This window comes from Hippocampus bargibanti, linkage group LG17 (assembly GCF_051943395.1).
Source record: "Hippocampus bargibanti isolate YZ-2025 linkage group LG17, ASM5194339v1, whole genome shotgun sequence".
NCBI classification, from domain to species: Eukaryota; Metazoa; Chordata; class Actinopteri; order Syngnathiformes; family Syngnathidae; genus Hippocampus; species Hippocampus bargibanti.
The window spans coordinates 4,744,416-4,759,644 of record NC_142750.1 but is presented as its reverse complement, the minus strand read 5'-3'; the positions used below and the strand labels follow the sequence as shown (position 1 = coordinate 4,759,644).

General features: G+C 42.4%; 1 protein-coding gene and 2 long non-coding RNA genes across 9 annotated transcripts; 1 reads left to right on the top strand and 2 right to left on the bottom strand.

The window, feature by feature from the left end:
• Positions 1 to 1,759: 1,759 nt before the first annotated feature.
• On the top strand, positions 1,760 to 15,119 carry mpp3a (MAGUK p55 scaffold protein 3a). Of its 7 annotated transcripts, none has more exons than XM_089017982.1 (21): positions 1,808 to 1,887; positions 3,955 to 4,021; positions 4,649 to 4,727; positions 4,810 to 4,928; positions 5,848 to 5,925; positions 6,224 to 6,304; positions 6,453 to 6,590; positions 6,687 to 6,768; positions 7,474 to 7,559; positions 7,625 to 7,699; positions 7,905 to 8,101; positions 9,053 to 9,117; positions 10,039 to 10,059; positions 10,703 to 10,744; positions 11,617 to 11,682; positions 12,613 to 12,768; positions 12,858 to 12,938; positions 13,016 to 13,109; positions 13,617 to 13,725; positions 13,815 to 13,943; positions 14,112 to 15,119. In XM_089017982.1, the coding sequence occupies exons 3-21, from the start codon at positions 4,691 to 4,693 to the stop codon at positions 14,289 to 14,291; spliced, it is 1,836 nt and encodes a 611-aa protein (XP_088874108.1). In that variant the 5' UTR covers positions 1,808 to 1,887; positions 3,955 to 4,021; positions 4,649 to 4,690; the 3' UTR covers positions 14,292 to 15,119. The 7 variants fall into 7 exon arrangements, with proteins under 7 accessions (XP_088874113.1, XP_088874107.1, XP_088874108.1 ...); XM_089017979.1 differs by having other exon boundaries at positions 7,604 to 7,699; XM_089017987.1 differs by lacking the exon at positions 3,955 to 4,021 and having other exon boundaries at positions 1,760 to 1,887.
• Positions 5,870 to 6,804, bottom strand: LOC148885339 (uncharacterized). The gene is made up of 3 exons (XR_016117990.1): positions 6,682 to 6,804; positions 6,403 to 6,566; positions 5,870 to 6,298 (listed from the first exon to the last, which is right to left on the bottom strand). It is a non-coding gene; the product is annotated as an uncharacterized LOC148885339 (long non-coding RNA).
• On the bottom strand, positions 6,815 to 14,172 carry LOC148885338 (uncharacterized). The gene is made up of 3 exons (XR_016117991.1): positions 14,018 to 14,172; positions 12,556 to 12,773; positions 6,815 to 6,927 (listed from the first exon to the last, which is right to left on the bottom strand). It is a non-coding gene; the product is annotated as an uncharacterized LOC148885338 (long non-coding RNA).
• Positions 15,120 to 15,229: the final 110 nt, after the last annotated feature.

Sequence of the window (15,229 nt, the reverse complement as noted above, 5' to 3'; positions counted from 1 at the left end):
TTGTTTTTTGTCCTCTACTGAATTAAAGAAAAAGATGTCGGTTGTTAAATAATTGCTCAGTACCCTTTTGGAGGCATAACTAGAGTTATTTTCTTTTCAGAGGAGAAGTTGTAAAGAGCAGATGCACAGCTGATTGTGGCACATGTACTCCAACACGGAACCCAGTCCTAAAGCCGCATGATGTCAACAATAAATCTGGCCTAATCTCAGCCACCAAGTCATACTGACATGTAAACTGTATGTGCCATGAACTATATTTACGTTTGTGGATCAGTTCCTAAACCTCAGATTTATTATAAATGCGGCTTGATTAAATCACATCACTAAAAAAGGGGGATACGCTTTTACGTCGTTCTATTGCACCGTGGTTATGACAGTTGGTGTTAAAATATGCCTTCACATATTGCAGTTAGTTCGACTTCTTTTAAATCCGATTGAAGTTGTGTATGTGTATCATATGTCATAAAGGCTCGACTGAGTGCTCGATATCCATTTGCAGCAGTCATCGGAGATGTATGAGGATCCGGATAAAAGAGGAATGCAATCCAATCAGCATCGAGCTTCCGGGACTAACGAGACTGAACCGCAAATGCGAAAAATATCTGACGATATTGTCATGATATCATACTTTTCCGAATTGGCAATAATGTAGTTTTGCAAGATGACATCATACTTTGCATGGATACATAACTTAGATGATGATGAAACGCTGGTATGAAAATATAATTGTACAATCCTTCACAGATAATAATCTAATGCATAAACAAACTATATTTTCAATCGAGCTACCGCTTTGAATTAGAGACGTGAAATGTGTTCACGCTAATAAAAATGTCCAGCTTGTGTCGAGTGGAAGATATATCAGTCCAGATGGTAACGCCCATAATTACCATGTGAAAAGTGTGTGTGTGCGTCTGCGTGTGTGCTGTGAGGTCGTCATGTGGGTGCACAAAGAAAGTTGGGGGAGGAAACGGGAATAATGAAATCATTAATTTTTTTAACTCATTCACTACCAGACGATGTGCAAAAATGTGTCCAATCGAGTGCCATCGTTTTTCTCATTTTCACCCAAATTCCAGGACCCACAAAATATTGAGTTTTAGGACTACATAAACATTCAAACCTTAGACGTGCTTTTTTATCAGAAAAAAAAAGAGTTAATTCCTAAATGATATGGGCCTGGAGTTATATGAGCTTGAAATGAGGGCGGCTGTCTGAAATACAATGCAATATATACATATTAGCTGATATAGCACTTTAACAACAGCTGAAGCTGGAATAAAGCGCTAACATGTAAAAAAGTGGAAGATAAAAACCATGACCAGAGATCTGGCTAGTGCTTTTTCGGCACCCCAGGAAGAAAAACCCGAACAAATTTGGGAATGTTGCTCCACTTCATATTTTCAATTCTTGAATGAATTAGTGAATGGCAGTGAATGAGTTAAACTGTTAAATAATAATGATGTACTTATACTGTAAAGTCATATTTATTTGGTATAGATATAATTCGATTTGTTTACTTTTTGAATGAACTTTGATCTGCTAGGAATCACTGAACTATCAAGTACTCTTAATATGATTAAAGTGTGCTGGAATTGATTTTTTAATACACTGATTTATTGATTGATTTGGTACAGGATGCTGGTGTGCATGGCATTTTTATCCAGTTGTTGCATCCACCGAATGCGTTTATAAAAAACAGGACAGAGGGGGAAACGATGTGGAAGGAGGGGCGTTAAAAAAAAAAGGGGGGGGGGTGGCAGTGTACAGCTGGTTTGTGACCACAACAGCCTGAAAAGGAGGAGGAAGAAGAGGAGGAGGCAGGAGGAAGACGGACCGGCTAGGCAGCAGTGTGGCTGCAGACATCAAGAGAACAAGAGGAAGAAGGTAGGACACCTCATTTCATATTTTTAGCCTTTTTAACGCCATCAACAGAAGCCAGATGGAACGCTCCCTCCTCCCGCAGCACCCCCACCCCGTTTTTGTCTCCGCAATCTGCCGGCGAGAAAGAGCAGCGTGATACTGCACAGGAAGGATGAGGGACGGAGGCTAGGGTGTAGGGAGTTAGCGGGGGATGGGGGATCGGCAATATGTCACCGGAAAAGTGGGTGCAGTAATTTCGCGGTGCGTTCGTGGGGGGGATGCCAGGACCACTCCCTTCTATTGGGGACCATCATGATCATGACGACGACAGTGAAGGGTGATGAGGAACAAACAAGAGGATTAGCTTCATTCGTGACATGTGCTCACGATACAAGCTCTTTACATCGGCGGTAGTATCGACATCGGGATATGTTGTCAATACACGTGACAAAGAAGGTGTTTTCAAAGCAATGCCACGCTATCGTAAAAAAAATAAAAAAACGAAAGAGATACGACAATGATGATGCATTGTCAACGTCACTTTACCCTCTCCGTCAAAATATGGTTTGTAATGAAAGTATTGACAATATTTTGTCACGGTTACCACCCAATTGAAATATGATATCACCACGATACTACACTTTGGATTCAACATTTGCGATACCGGTGGCCTCATGATACAATAGTACTTTAAGGACAACCAACACCATATTAATTGTTTCCTAACTGACATCAGAAAAACGTTTTATAGCATCTAAAATACCCAAAACACGCAGGCTGATATTTTTAGTCGAATGCAAAACATCAATAAAAATGAATTGAAGTGTCCCAAAACTGCCACAAAATGTGCTCGGAACTGGGCAGATTCAGAAAGTCCCGCCCCTTGTTCGTGACGTCGCTATTGGTCACACACTGCCTTGCTCCAGAATCAAAACAATGGCTTCAGAGAGTTCAGATTTGGAGAAGATGCTTTCTTGTTACTCATCCAATTATGAATATGATTCAAATAGTTCTGAAGAGGAAAGCACAAATGTTTGCAATCGAGTAAAGAAGTCCTTCCGTATCAATTCGAGCTGTCTGGATGTAGCGCCCAGAAAATGCACAAGATGGCGCACAAGCTCCGTTGAAAATGGGCTGATTTGTCCGCTGGGAATTTGTGTAAACTTACGCCTTCTTTATGCGCGTTACCGCAATTGGCTGTGACACACAATGATTCACCATCGCGTTGTTGATGTAGTTTTCCTTCTAATTTCGCGATCAACGCGGTGTTTTCAGAAGAAAAAAAGTATCCAAAATGCATTGTGTGTCGCTTTCTCGGTACGGGCGTTCCCTCCATGACGTCACTTAGGAGATCGTCATCAAATGGAAAACAAGACTTCCTGAATATTCAGCGAGAGTCTTAAAACGTAAAATATAGCTATATGCGGTAGATTCTTTATAAAATGCGCTCAGTAAGTCATTTGAAGTGATTTTACAAATTATGGATGCAACTTGTCCAAAGGTGTCGGTTGTCCTTTAAGCGGTACATCATCACATTATGTCTTCCGGTAACATGACATTAAAGCAAAAAAAAAGAGCATAGATAGTTACATACTGTATGTTCACAATATCAATAATATCACGATACGGTATCAGTGTGATACTTTGTAACGGACACGGGGTAGTATCGCAGTGTGATAGTGGTTCCAGAATAGTCTCAAAATATTTTGCTAACAATACAACAGTTAATAATAATATTTTCTCAACCAAGACTGACAAATATAAACCTTCAACGTAACACGCAGGCGCGTAAACGCCTGTGGATGACGTGTCGTGAATGGACAACTCCATTTTAGCAGACTGCCAGCTTGGAACAGCTTGACTTTTATTATTTATTTTTCTGTTTCAAAGCTGCTAACAATAGGCGAACAAAACAGACGTCTTTTTTTCTTGCGTTGTCACACACATTGAGACACTTTTAACACATTTTAAAACACCAAGGAATAGTGTTAATGTTCAGCAGAGCATTCCGCTCTACTTCAGGTCCCTTCGGGAAGTTTCTCAAATGACTGAAATGAGTTCATTCACTGTTATTTATTTATTTATTTTTAGGTTGGGGAGGTGGGGGTGATTATTTTGAGACAGATCGTGAAAATCTGATGTCCAATCATATGCCTTGGTGAGTGCCATCATGTTTGTGTGATCCGCCCGCTAAGCCGTTAATGAGATTTGAATGTAGAGTACATCATTTTTGTTGGATGGCTACCCAGAGAGTGTCTGAGTCTATTTATGGAGCTGCTGACGTAGTCGTCCTGGCATATTTTAACACGGGCATTTCACTTAGGGTCAAATAAAAACTGGATTATTCCGTCACAATTCCATGAATAATATAATGAAATATTTTCTGTTTTTAACGCCTCCTTCCACATTTCTTGACTGATTCCAATTTGGAAGTGTCCAGTTCATGCAGAATATCTACAGTACTTTACTATTCAGCAGATTAGAAAAATCCAGATCCCCAAATGATACATATTTAAAACATTGATCCTTCCATATTTGATGACTGATTAAAATGATCCGATAAAAATTTGAAACTGTACAGAACATTGCAAGTATACACATGACTTTCGAATAAAATTTCAAACTAAGAGTGATCTATAAACCGTTTTCTACCCCCTTCCATATTCTCTAACTAACCAAACGACCCCAGCTTCAAATCTCCCATTTTAGATTAAAAAAAATCTACTTTCTAAAGAAATTGCATTTCTATTTGTTAATATGTGTTCATATTTTCATTCTGTGAAAGTTAAGTGTGACCAAACTTTACTCCTCCTCACCTGGAGGATCCATGAAAGACGCCATGCCGGTGCTCGCAGCAGGAGCAGGTGAGATGAGACCATTGATGCCATCTCGGCCGCCTGGATCATGTTCTTTAATCCTCTTCCTCCTTCTCTATGTCCTCTTAAGGGCTCCATGAGACATTGGCCTTGCTCACCTCACAACTGAGGCCCGATGCCAATCACAAGGAGGACATGGTTTTCCTCAAGGATGTCTTCAGCGAGAGGAGCTTGGCGTACCTGATGAAGGTGAGGAACATTATTACAAACTGACACTGGATCTCAAAATAATCATTTTAGTATGGTGTCCATTCACCAGCATATTGACCATGTTTTTCTTTAACAAATTCCTTTTTAAGTGTAATGTCTTGCATTGATGCATATATTGAAGCCTCGAATAAGTATAAGTATTTTGCATATTTATTCTATGTTGTTTTCACAAGTTTTAATGCTTACAGGTCTAACTTGGGATCTCAGGGAATGTATTTCGTGCCATGTCGTGATTCACATGGAAACGTGTGTTAGCATCAGCACCATTTATACGAAACCGATAAATGAACACGACGCCCACTCTTTTAAATTGCTCAACTACGTTAGGTTAACAGCTTCCAGTGTGAAGTAAAATATTGTGAGGAGCAAATGTACATATTAAAGAGTTTGAAACGTACTCGCAACTACATTAACATATACTAAGTCTGAACAAAATACAATATCTCTTACACCACACACCTGCGACGCCATCAACGCGGTGCATTCAGGGCGCTTTTTCAACATCGGACGCCATCAACGCGTTGCATTCTGGGTGCTTTCTCATTTACATTTAGGTTGCTTTCACAAAGTCGCGAATTTGTACATCGTTTTTCATGATCACGTTTCAAAGATCAAGAGAAACCAACACAACATTGGACTCCATCGACACTGAGCATTCAGGGTGCATTCTCAACGTCGGCGGTGCGTTCATGAAACTTTTACAACGTCGGGCATTTGTAAACGAACCTCGTCGTCCTGCACAATCATCGTAACCCCGCAAGAAAACCCAAAACCCTCTACGTAATGCTTTTCAATTTATTCGGGAAAGGCAGTGAATGAGTTAATATTCCATATTTACATTACATAAAACGCTGTATACAACTTCAATGCAGCATATGGTTTCACATATTTGTTCCAGATCCACGAGAGATTGAGACAGTATGAAAGACAAAGTCCAACTCCCATCCTGCATAGCGTCTCCTCTCTTGCCGAAGACGTAAGTCGATTAAACACTCACTCCTGCCAATGGAGGTGCATACACAATAATAATAAAGGACATAGTAATGTCCTTGGCGGAGGTAATAACCCTGAGTGGTCTGCAGCCAAGAAGCATTACAAGAACTGCTTGAAAGCTGCAAAAAAATGCTGAGTCATCACCGGGCACATCTTATTCAGAGGCCAGCATCCTTCAGCCCTGGAAAAAGTGCTGACCCTGTCCCGCTCACCACTCACAGACCACTCAATTTCGAGCGAGCTTGGAGGGTAGCCGATTTGTGTGTGCCTTTGACTGACAGGTGACAGACGAATTGCAGAGTCGTCCAATGAACGCGGAGGAGAGGGAGCTGCTGCATTTGCTGACATCACCGCATCTAAAAGTAAGATGCTGTGTCAATCTTCGATGCACTGCTGATTGGTGATTGACTACTACTATCAATATGATTGGTCATTTTGGTATCTGGCAAATAATACGTACTGCCTTGTCATTGTTGGAATTGAAATCACACTATTGTGGTCCACTGGCAGGCCCTTCTGTCCGTGCATGACACGGTGGCTCAGAAGAGTTTCGATCCCGTCCTACCGCCGTTGCCAGACGACTACGACGATGACCTAGAGGAGGAGTCTGTGAAGATCGTCCGTCTGGTAAAGAACAAAGAGCCTTTGGTCAGTGCTGACAACACACCAAATATATGAAAAATGGTGCAATCAATCACACAGATGACATTTTAATCGCATACCATGTCTGTGCCCATACCTCAGGGAGCCACCATCAGGAGGGACGAGGCCACCGGGGCAGTCATTGTGGCTCGTATCATGAGAGGGGGCGCAGCAGACAGAAGTGGTAAATTGGGACGTGACCCCATTCCCTTAAGATCCCTTGAAGCCTCCTGAGTCAGTGGTTCTTCAACTTGGTTCGATTGAACCCTAGGGGTTCGGTCAGTCCGTCCATCTCAGGGGTTCGGTGGATCCTCCGCCGCAGAGCTCCACCCCTCAGTCTAGTCTGCAGTCAGTGGGCACAGTCATTGAAAGAAGGGTTCGATGAATGATCATAAGAACCTGGTGGGGGTCGGTGCGTCCAACAAGATTAAAGAACCACTAGTCCAGATTAAATCATGATCGCACAAGGCGATTGTCCCCAATCCAAAGAATTCCTTTTCAGAAACCCAATCCTTGTTTTTTTTGGTGCATCACTGTCTAATTTGAGCATATTTTCTTTTTTTACTAATCCCCTGACAATACGGAACTCACTTTGCATCTGGACGGTTTGCTCATGTCCCCGTCATGAATCCGATTTCTGGATTTTGTAGCTAATTTTAGAAGTCAACTGACTGATAATGACAAATGTGGAGGGATGAGTGTGAATGCGAAGACGGTTAAAGAATCAAAAGAAAGATCCGTATGTTACAATACACTTCTGAGTCTCCAGAGGATTGAACAACTTGAGTTTTGTTGTTGAGACCATACGGAGATGTCAAAGCAAATACATAAATCTCGTACAGCATCCCTTTGAACAGATTTTTGTTGTTATCTGCATGGTTCTATGCAGGTTTGGTGCATGTGGGAGACGAACTCAGGGAAGTCAACGGCATCTCGGTTATCCACAAGAGGCCCGACGAGATCAGTCAGTTGCTGGTGAGTCAAAAAGGATGGATGTTGTATTCCAAACCGATTTGAAGGACCCCTTCTTCCTATCCAAGTCACAGTCGCAGGGATCCATCACGCTGAAGATCATCCCCGCGGTTAAAGAGGAAGACCGACTCAGGGAGAGTAAGGTGAGGCGGTGGACTTTGACATTGAGCTGTCTGAACCCTTTCAGGGACAGCTTGTATCCTCTTGTAATGAGAATACAAGGTGCATGAATGGGTTAAGTTGAAGGTCATTTAAAACTAAAACGTAATCAGTTCAATCAGTAGATACGACAGACTTAAATGATGAAAATTGCGACAAAATGAACGATTACATTCCTATTCGACCCAGGTGTACCTGAGAGCCTTGTTCGACTACATCCCTTTGGAGGACAAAGCAACGCCATGCCAGGAGGCCGGTCTTCCCTTCAAACGTGGCGACATACTGCAGGTAGTGACCCAGGATGACCCTACGTGGTGGCAGGCCAAGCGAGTGGGGGACAGCAACCTGCGCGCTGGACTTGTCCCGTCCAAACACTTCCAGGAGAGGTAGGAAACTGAGGGTATTGTGGCGGGCCATGAATTTCAGCGTTAGGCCTTCAGTAGTGCTATGTCTGAATCAATCCAGACTTAAAAAAGTGTGGTGTGAATTACTACAAGTCCAATAGAGGGTAACATTAGCAAGGAAATAACTGACCGACCTTTCGTAATGATTTTTCTTTAAAAGTCCGTCTTGAAAATGGCTTTAACAGTAAATATTCAACCAAATCCATTTTTTCTCCTCCTTCAGTCATCGTGGGTTGAGAAAACAACTAATAAACCAACACAATATATTTGCTTATGAAGCTCGCACACAGTGTGCTAGCTCTGGCCAGTGTGCTCTTTGCGTCACTAGCGGCTTGTGATAGGAGCAGTTTTCGCAAACTATGAATGGCTAGTGCCTAGCCAATCATAGTTTGCGAAAACTCTGACGTTGACCTGCGTCTTCAAGAACGAGTTGGTACCCCTTTTGGGTTACCAATTCGAAATATGATTAGTTAGAGCAACAGTTTGATCGACACATTTGGTGCGACAGGGCCCGCAGAACTGATTGTGACGGCATCCAGGTAGATTTATGACCCTGGTAACAAATGATGGTTGAAATGTGATTGGCTAAATGCTTAAAACACACATCTGGAGGCAGCACAACAGTGTAAAAGTAATGAAAGAAAGCTGGTAGACAATTTAGAATTATTTAAGAATAACTCGTGGACAAAATATAATTAACATCAGTCCGTGATTCAGATAGTTTTGGGCCCGCAGAAAAGGCTTTTCAGGTGTTGACGGTCCGTCACTGGTTATTGTTATGGGCTTTCTTTCTAGCCTAAAGTGTCCTTGAGAGGTTTGAAAGGCGCTTAAAAATTAAATGTATTATTATTAAGAATTTCTGCAAAGCTGTTATTCATCATGGCAGCCTCGGCGTAAAAATACTAACGCTTCTCCCATTTTCCTCCTCACCAGGCGTTTGGCGTATCGGATGAAAGTGGGCACACTACCCAATCCCAAATCCCCCAAAACACCTTCCTGTGAGTTTCACACCTTCAGAAATATCAACTAACAATAACACAAATGAATCCTTATCTGTCAAAACTGAGTGATTAAATAGGTCACTTTTCCGTTTCCTTATTTTGGTCCACGGGTGGTCTTTGTGAATGCCGCCAGGTGAGCGGCGGTTCAATCTGTGTGGGTTGAAGGACCGCATGAGATGTTAGTTATCAGACGATCCGATTATGAACAGCAAGTGAGGGGGGGAGGCCATAGTGGCTTAGTAACATGGGAGCTACCCTCTGCCGATCTTAATTCCCCCTTCAGCCGCTCCCAGCAGGGGGCCCCGACCGCTGCTTTTCCCCACTTGTGACTTTTATCGCCTTAAATCCACCATATGGCAATTTGGATTTTTGTCACATCCAACAATGGCTCAATAGAAGTTAACCAGTCCAAAACAAGATAAAATAACACAAAAAGTTTTTTAGACATACATTAATCTGTTCAAAAAATATATACAATACATATTGATTTCTATAGCGCTTTAACAACAGCACTCTAAAATCACTTGCTAGCAGCTAGCATGAGAAACTTACCAAAAATGTTACGACGCTAAACGACTTGTCTGAGGCGTTGTTTTCAGTCCTAAACAAATCCGTACAAAAAAAGCTTAATTCACTCGATAGCTAGCGGCCATTTCATAATGCTAACATAGTAACAGTGCCTGAACTGTCTAAATATGCTAGTCTAACATGAAGTTGTTTAAAACAACAACAAAAATGCTCTCTTAACACAAACAATGAACAATCAGTTTGCCCAAAACGATAATGTCAGACTGCTATTCCACTCACTAAAAAACAACCAGAATCAGCTTCATCTGCAGACTAGCATAATGACGCCATTTATGTACCATATCCTGTTCTTCTTCTCATGTAATATGTTGTCTTTTTTTACTGTCTCAGACGATCAAGCGTGTGATAAAGGTGAGTACAAACGCAATCGTCTTGGTTTTTAATGGCAAAGGCACGCTTGCATATTTCTACACCTATCGACGCCTAATCGCTCATCCATCTAAAAATAGTGTATAAAAATATTGTATCACAGTATGTGTCAGTCTACTGTCATTTTATCACCAATGAGAGCATATCGTCTAGATTAGAGATAGGAAGAACTGCGGTGAAACAATATCGCGACCACATTGATACTGTCGCAAATCAACGGCGCCCAATAACTGGTAGACAGAAGGAAATACATCACAATCTTGATTAACGTGAAGAAAGAAATGCTGGCACTTGTCAAAAAAATGCTAGACTTTATACATATCACACAATATCGTTACTGGATACTGTATCACGGTATCGTTTTGGAATGTGGGAGGAATTCAAAGAACTTCAAACATGCGAGGTGGATGTGCTTATCACTTTTCCATCGCGCTACCTGTTGTCCCACCTGTAACTGGATGTAGATTAATTTTTTTATCAGTGGTTTTTGGGCGAAATCGCATCATCCCACCAATTCCATTCCATCTTTGCTATTCCGATCCGGCCTCCTCAAAATTCTTTCCGAGGTGTCTTCCCGCTTGTGTCGCTTACCCTTCCCTTCTTTTCCCTGCTTACCTCTCTACAGATGACTGTGACTGTGAGGGCTATTTCAATGGACAGTACATAGGTGAGAGCACCTACACTCGGCTGATTTTGCTTGTCATGGCACTTGGCTGGTTTCCCTGGATGCAACGGGCCCTGAGGGAGGTCACGGATGTTTGGCTGCAAGGGTAGAGGGTTACTGTTGGAGGGTCCAGGGTGCTTAAATATGAAAACACACATCTGGAAGCAGCGAAACATGGGGAAAAGTAATGACAGGAAGCAGAAAGACCATTTGGAATTATTTTATAAGAATTCATGGACAAAATAGAATTAACATCAGTCTGTGATTCAGATATTTTTAGGCTAGCAGAGAAGGCTTTGCAGGTCTTGACGGTCCGCCACTGGTCGTTTGGTAGTGCCAACCGCAGGCCAGGAGCTTGGATGTTAGGCAAGAACATTCAGCTCACCCAGTCTAAGTTTTAAGAGTAAGTAGGAAAAACAAAAAGCCAGCATTGGCGAATAGCGTGAAAGAGGGATCCTTCTTCTGAAATGCAGCCCCTCAGCCAAACATGAACCGCCCGCTTGCCTCCATCCTGCTGGAATGCTCTCACTGGTAATGTCCAAACAGTGTCACCTTCAAATATTTGTGTTTCCGGTACATTCAGCATCCCGCTTGGAGCCGTGCGCCATCCCTTTGCAGAGTCTCCTTTCCATCCCTTCCTAAGCAAAACCCCTACCCCCCTCTTAGCCTGTAACTGCATCTGCTGCAGTGCTCCAGCGCCCCCTTCCTACCACCAACCAAAATGCCACCCTTATCCACCATCCCACAAGGGCTCTCGTGCCACGTCGGACGCATTGCGCACTCTTACCAGGCACGTTCGCTGCTCGTTCACCTTCCAGGTGTGCACGTTTAAGGCTTAAACGGGGACGGGGGACAAGCTCTAACACCAGTTGTAGTCTCTCCTAAGCGTAACCCAGTGATGCCCTCCTGTGGTCAGGTGTTTTCCTGGGAATTTTATTCAGGTACGCTGGCCGGCTTTTCGTTGGGTGTGTAGTCTGGCGTCCGGATGGCGGGTGGGGGCCCAGGGTCGGTTGGGTCCATCTGTACAGCCTCAGCAATGGAGCTTTGATTCTCAGATAGTTGTTCTCAAACTTTTGAGATCCGGTGCCACCTCATTATCCCATTTACTCCCATTCCCAAATTTATTTAGGAATTGAAAATATGACGTGGAGCGCCATTCCTTTCACCAGAAAAAAAAGAGTTAATTCCTAAATTATATGGGTCTGGAGTTGTATGAGCTTGAAATGAGGGCAAAATACAATACAATACATACATATCTATTAGCTGCGTAGCTGGCTCGTTAGCTATCTAGCTGGCTATCTATTAGCTATATAGCTGTCTAGCTAGCTATTAGCTATCTAGCTTGCTTTCTATGTAATTGAGCTATTCCGGGTTGAATGAACACTGCTGCGTGTGGCTGCCGCTGCTCACACACAAAATAACTGATCCTGTGACTATAAAGTGACCTAGAAAGTTTTGAAAGGCACTTATAAATGAAATGTATTATTATTATTGGTTTATATAGCACTTTAACAACAGCTAAAGATGGAACAAAGCGCTAACATGGGAAAAAAGGGAAATGCTGCCCCCTTATGGAAGGGAAAACGATTGCCAGAGTTCTGGCCAGCGCTTTATCTGCACTCTAGCAAGAAAAAAAAAAAAAAATTCAGGAATGCCGCTTTATGTCATATTTTCAATTCCTTAATAAATTAGGGAATGGCAGTGAATGAGTTAAGTGTAATTTGAACATTCTTGACGCGCAAAAAAAGACAATATATAGGGTATCAAACCAGTCCAAACAAGTCTTTGCAGTTTTTGTGTGGTGGCCATCTTACCTTTTTTTTTTTTTTTAATGCCATCCATTTCCGTCACCTCGACTATTCCCGAATCAGCCGGTCTGCGCAGGAGCTTCCGCCTGAGTCGGAAAGACCGACAAGGCTCCTCGAGTGACGGCTCCGATCCGGGAGACTCTGACTTCCTGACGTATGAGGAGGTGACCCGCTACCAGCAACGGCCCAACGAGAGGCCCCGACTGGTGGTTCTCATTGGTAAACTGTGGGAAAACATTCGAAAGAAGTGAAGCGGTGCCTTCAGGAGCGGTCAAATCGAATGAGAATGCTTGTCGTTGTTGTCAAAGGTTCTCTCGGAGCGCGAATCAATGAACTCAAGCAGCGGGTTATTGCTGAAAACCTGCATCGCTACGCAGTGGCAGTACCACGTGAGTCTCTCGCTTCCAGAATCCAAATGTCTGTTGAGTTTGTCTCGATGGAAACCATTTTATTGGTCGCCTTGCAGATACCACCAGGCCCAAGAAACCTCATGAGAAGGAAGGTGTGGAGTATCATTTCATCACCAAGCAACAGTTTGACACCGATGTCATCAACAATAAGTAGGGTTGCAAATTTTTGATGGGAATTAATAGGGGGTGATGCAAATGAATGGGACTACAATTCGGAATTTACAAAATTATGATAAATAATTATGATAAAATTATTATTCACAGTGATCCCCTACTACTTCACGGTTCATGGTTTCTCAGTTTAGAAAAAAGGTTAAAAGAAATGCCAAATGACTCAGGGTTTGCACATGGCTGTGACTGTAAAACCTTTTTAATGAAATATTAAATAGTTGTTTGTACTTCTATAGTATTTGTCTCAAACATCCTCCTCTTCTTCTCTTTGTCTCAAATATATTAAGTATAAATACTGTTTACATATTTTAATCACGCTGGTACTCACAAACCATTGCACAGAAATTCATCGGAGAAGGGGTGTCCCTACTTCGCGGATTTTCGCAGGGGTGGGGGGTTATGGTCCCCATTAACCGCGATAAAGGGGGGAAATTTACTTTTTTTTTTTTAAATGATGATTTTTGCTCATCTGATTTTGTTTGTCAGGTTCATCGAACACGGCGAGTACAAGGAAAACCAGTACGGCACCAGTATCGACGCCATTCGCTGCGTGCAGGCCAAGAACAAAATGTGCATCGTGGATGTTCAGCCTGAGGTATCTCCAAGTGTCACTTGTCGTACAACGTCAATCGTCCCTTGAATGAGTTATTGTGTCTTCATTTATTTTTTTACGTGACGCTGCAGGCCCTGAGGAGGCTACGGACAGCCGAGTTCAAGCCTTACGTGGTATTTGTCAAACCTCGAGTTCCCGAAAGCAGACGACGACGCACAGCAGCGACCTCACCGGGAGCAGCAGAACAAGGCCGCATTACGGTGAGTTTCCCGAGGCTGCTCCTTCGTCAAATGACGACCCAGATACTTAAGTTCAAGTCAAAACACGGTCTTACCTCCCTCTCTCCCGGTACCCGTTGTCAACCAAAAAAACATCCTTCATTGATCATAGAGATTCCAATACAGGTGTATTTGGATTTTCCGTAACAGGATGAGGACCTCCAAGAGATGCGACAGTCCGCCATTCAGGTGGATCAACAATACGGACATCTGGTCGATCGGGTCCTGATCAAGGAGGACTCTGCCAGTGCCTGCACAGAACTGCAAAATATTTTGGAAAGACTGGAGCATGAGTGTTTCTGGGTGCCTCTCAAATGGGTCCGGACCTAAAAAAAAGTCTTCAAAAACCGTCATCCTCGCTGCACTTCCCATGCACGAGACTGGGGAGTCAAAATTGCAAAAAAATCTTTCACTTCCTGGACGTCACCTTTATCAGTTTTGAATAATTGCTTCATGAATTGCTGCCTGGCACAAAGGACCACTCACCTTTTCCCCAGTTGGAGTCGGTCAAGTAGCATGTTTTGTAATTAATAGAGATAACATAATGCTTCTCGGAGACTAAAAAACAAAAACAGAATGTGACATGTTTATTTTTCCACACTTCTTTTCAAGGAACTGAATGTCCATTTGCGTATCTAATGTTGATAATGTACACGTGACTCCTGGTGTGCCAATGAAAAGTGTTTACCATGGCGTCCCTTGGAGCCCGCGCCTGTCTGTATGGATGGAGTGATATTTTTAGGGGGTGTTTATTTTAATATTTTACTTGAACAGCTCAAGGTACGGATACATATTAGGGATGAACGAGAATCAAAAAGTGGTGACTGTATTGGATTTTTTTTCCTGAAAAAAAAAAAAGTATTTGGATGAACTATATAGTGGCTGCCTCACATGTTATTAACATTTTGTAAATGGTCAAGCTTGGCTTTATTTGAGGACATATAAAATGATGCTCACATGCTGAAAATGCAATAAAATTGGACAAACTGGATTCTTTGTTTTTTTTGGGTTGGTATGCTAACTAAAAAAAATAACTTCACGGCAAATGTAACCTTTGTTTGGATATTCAAATATTGTAATAGGGCAAATGGAAGCCTCAAAGTTATGTGGTATGTGTAAATGTGTAAAAAAGTGCCATAACAAATAAAGAATAAGGCAATTTAAGGCTAAGTACGCTGATGAATTTGCTTTTCATCCGATTATTTATCTGTAAAAACTTACACTCATGGTTTACGGCCATTTGGATTGGCTCTGCATCATCTCAGGCC

Excerpts from the sequence above, each read along its gene's own strand:
- mpp3a (XM_089017981.1), top strand. The coding sequence starts at position 4,691 with ATGAAAGACGCCATGCCGGTGCTCGCAGCAGGAGCAG. Across the intron at positions 6,305-6,452 it reads TGACATCACCGCATCTAAAA|GCCCTTCTGTCCGTGCATGA; the intron begins GTAAGATGCTGT and ends GTCCACTGGCAG. Across the intron at positions 7,700-7,904 it reads ACCGACTCAGGGAGAGTAAG|GTGTACCTGAGAGCCTTGTT; the intron begins GTGAGGCGGTGG and ends TATTCGACCCAG.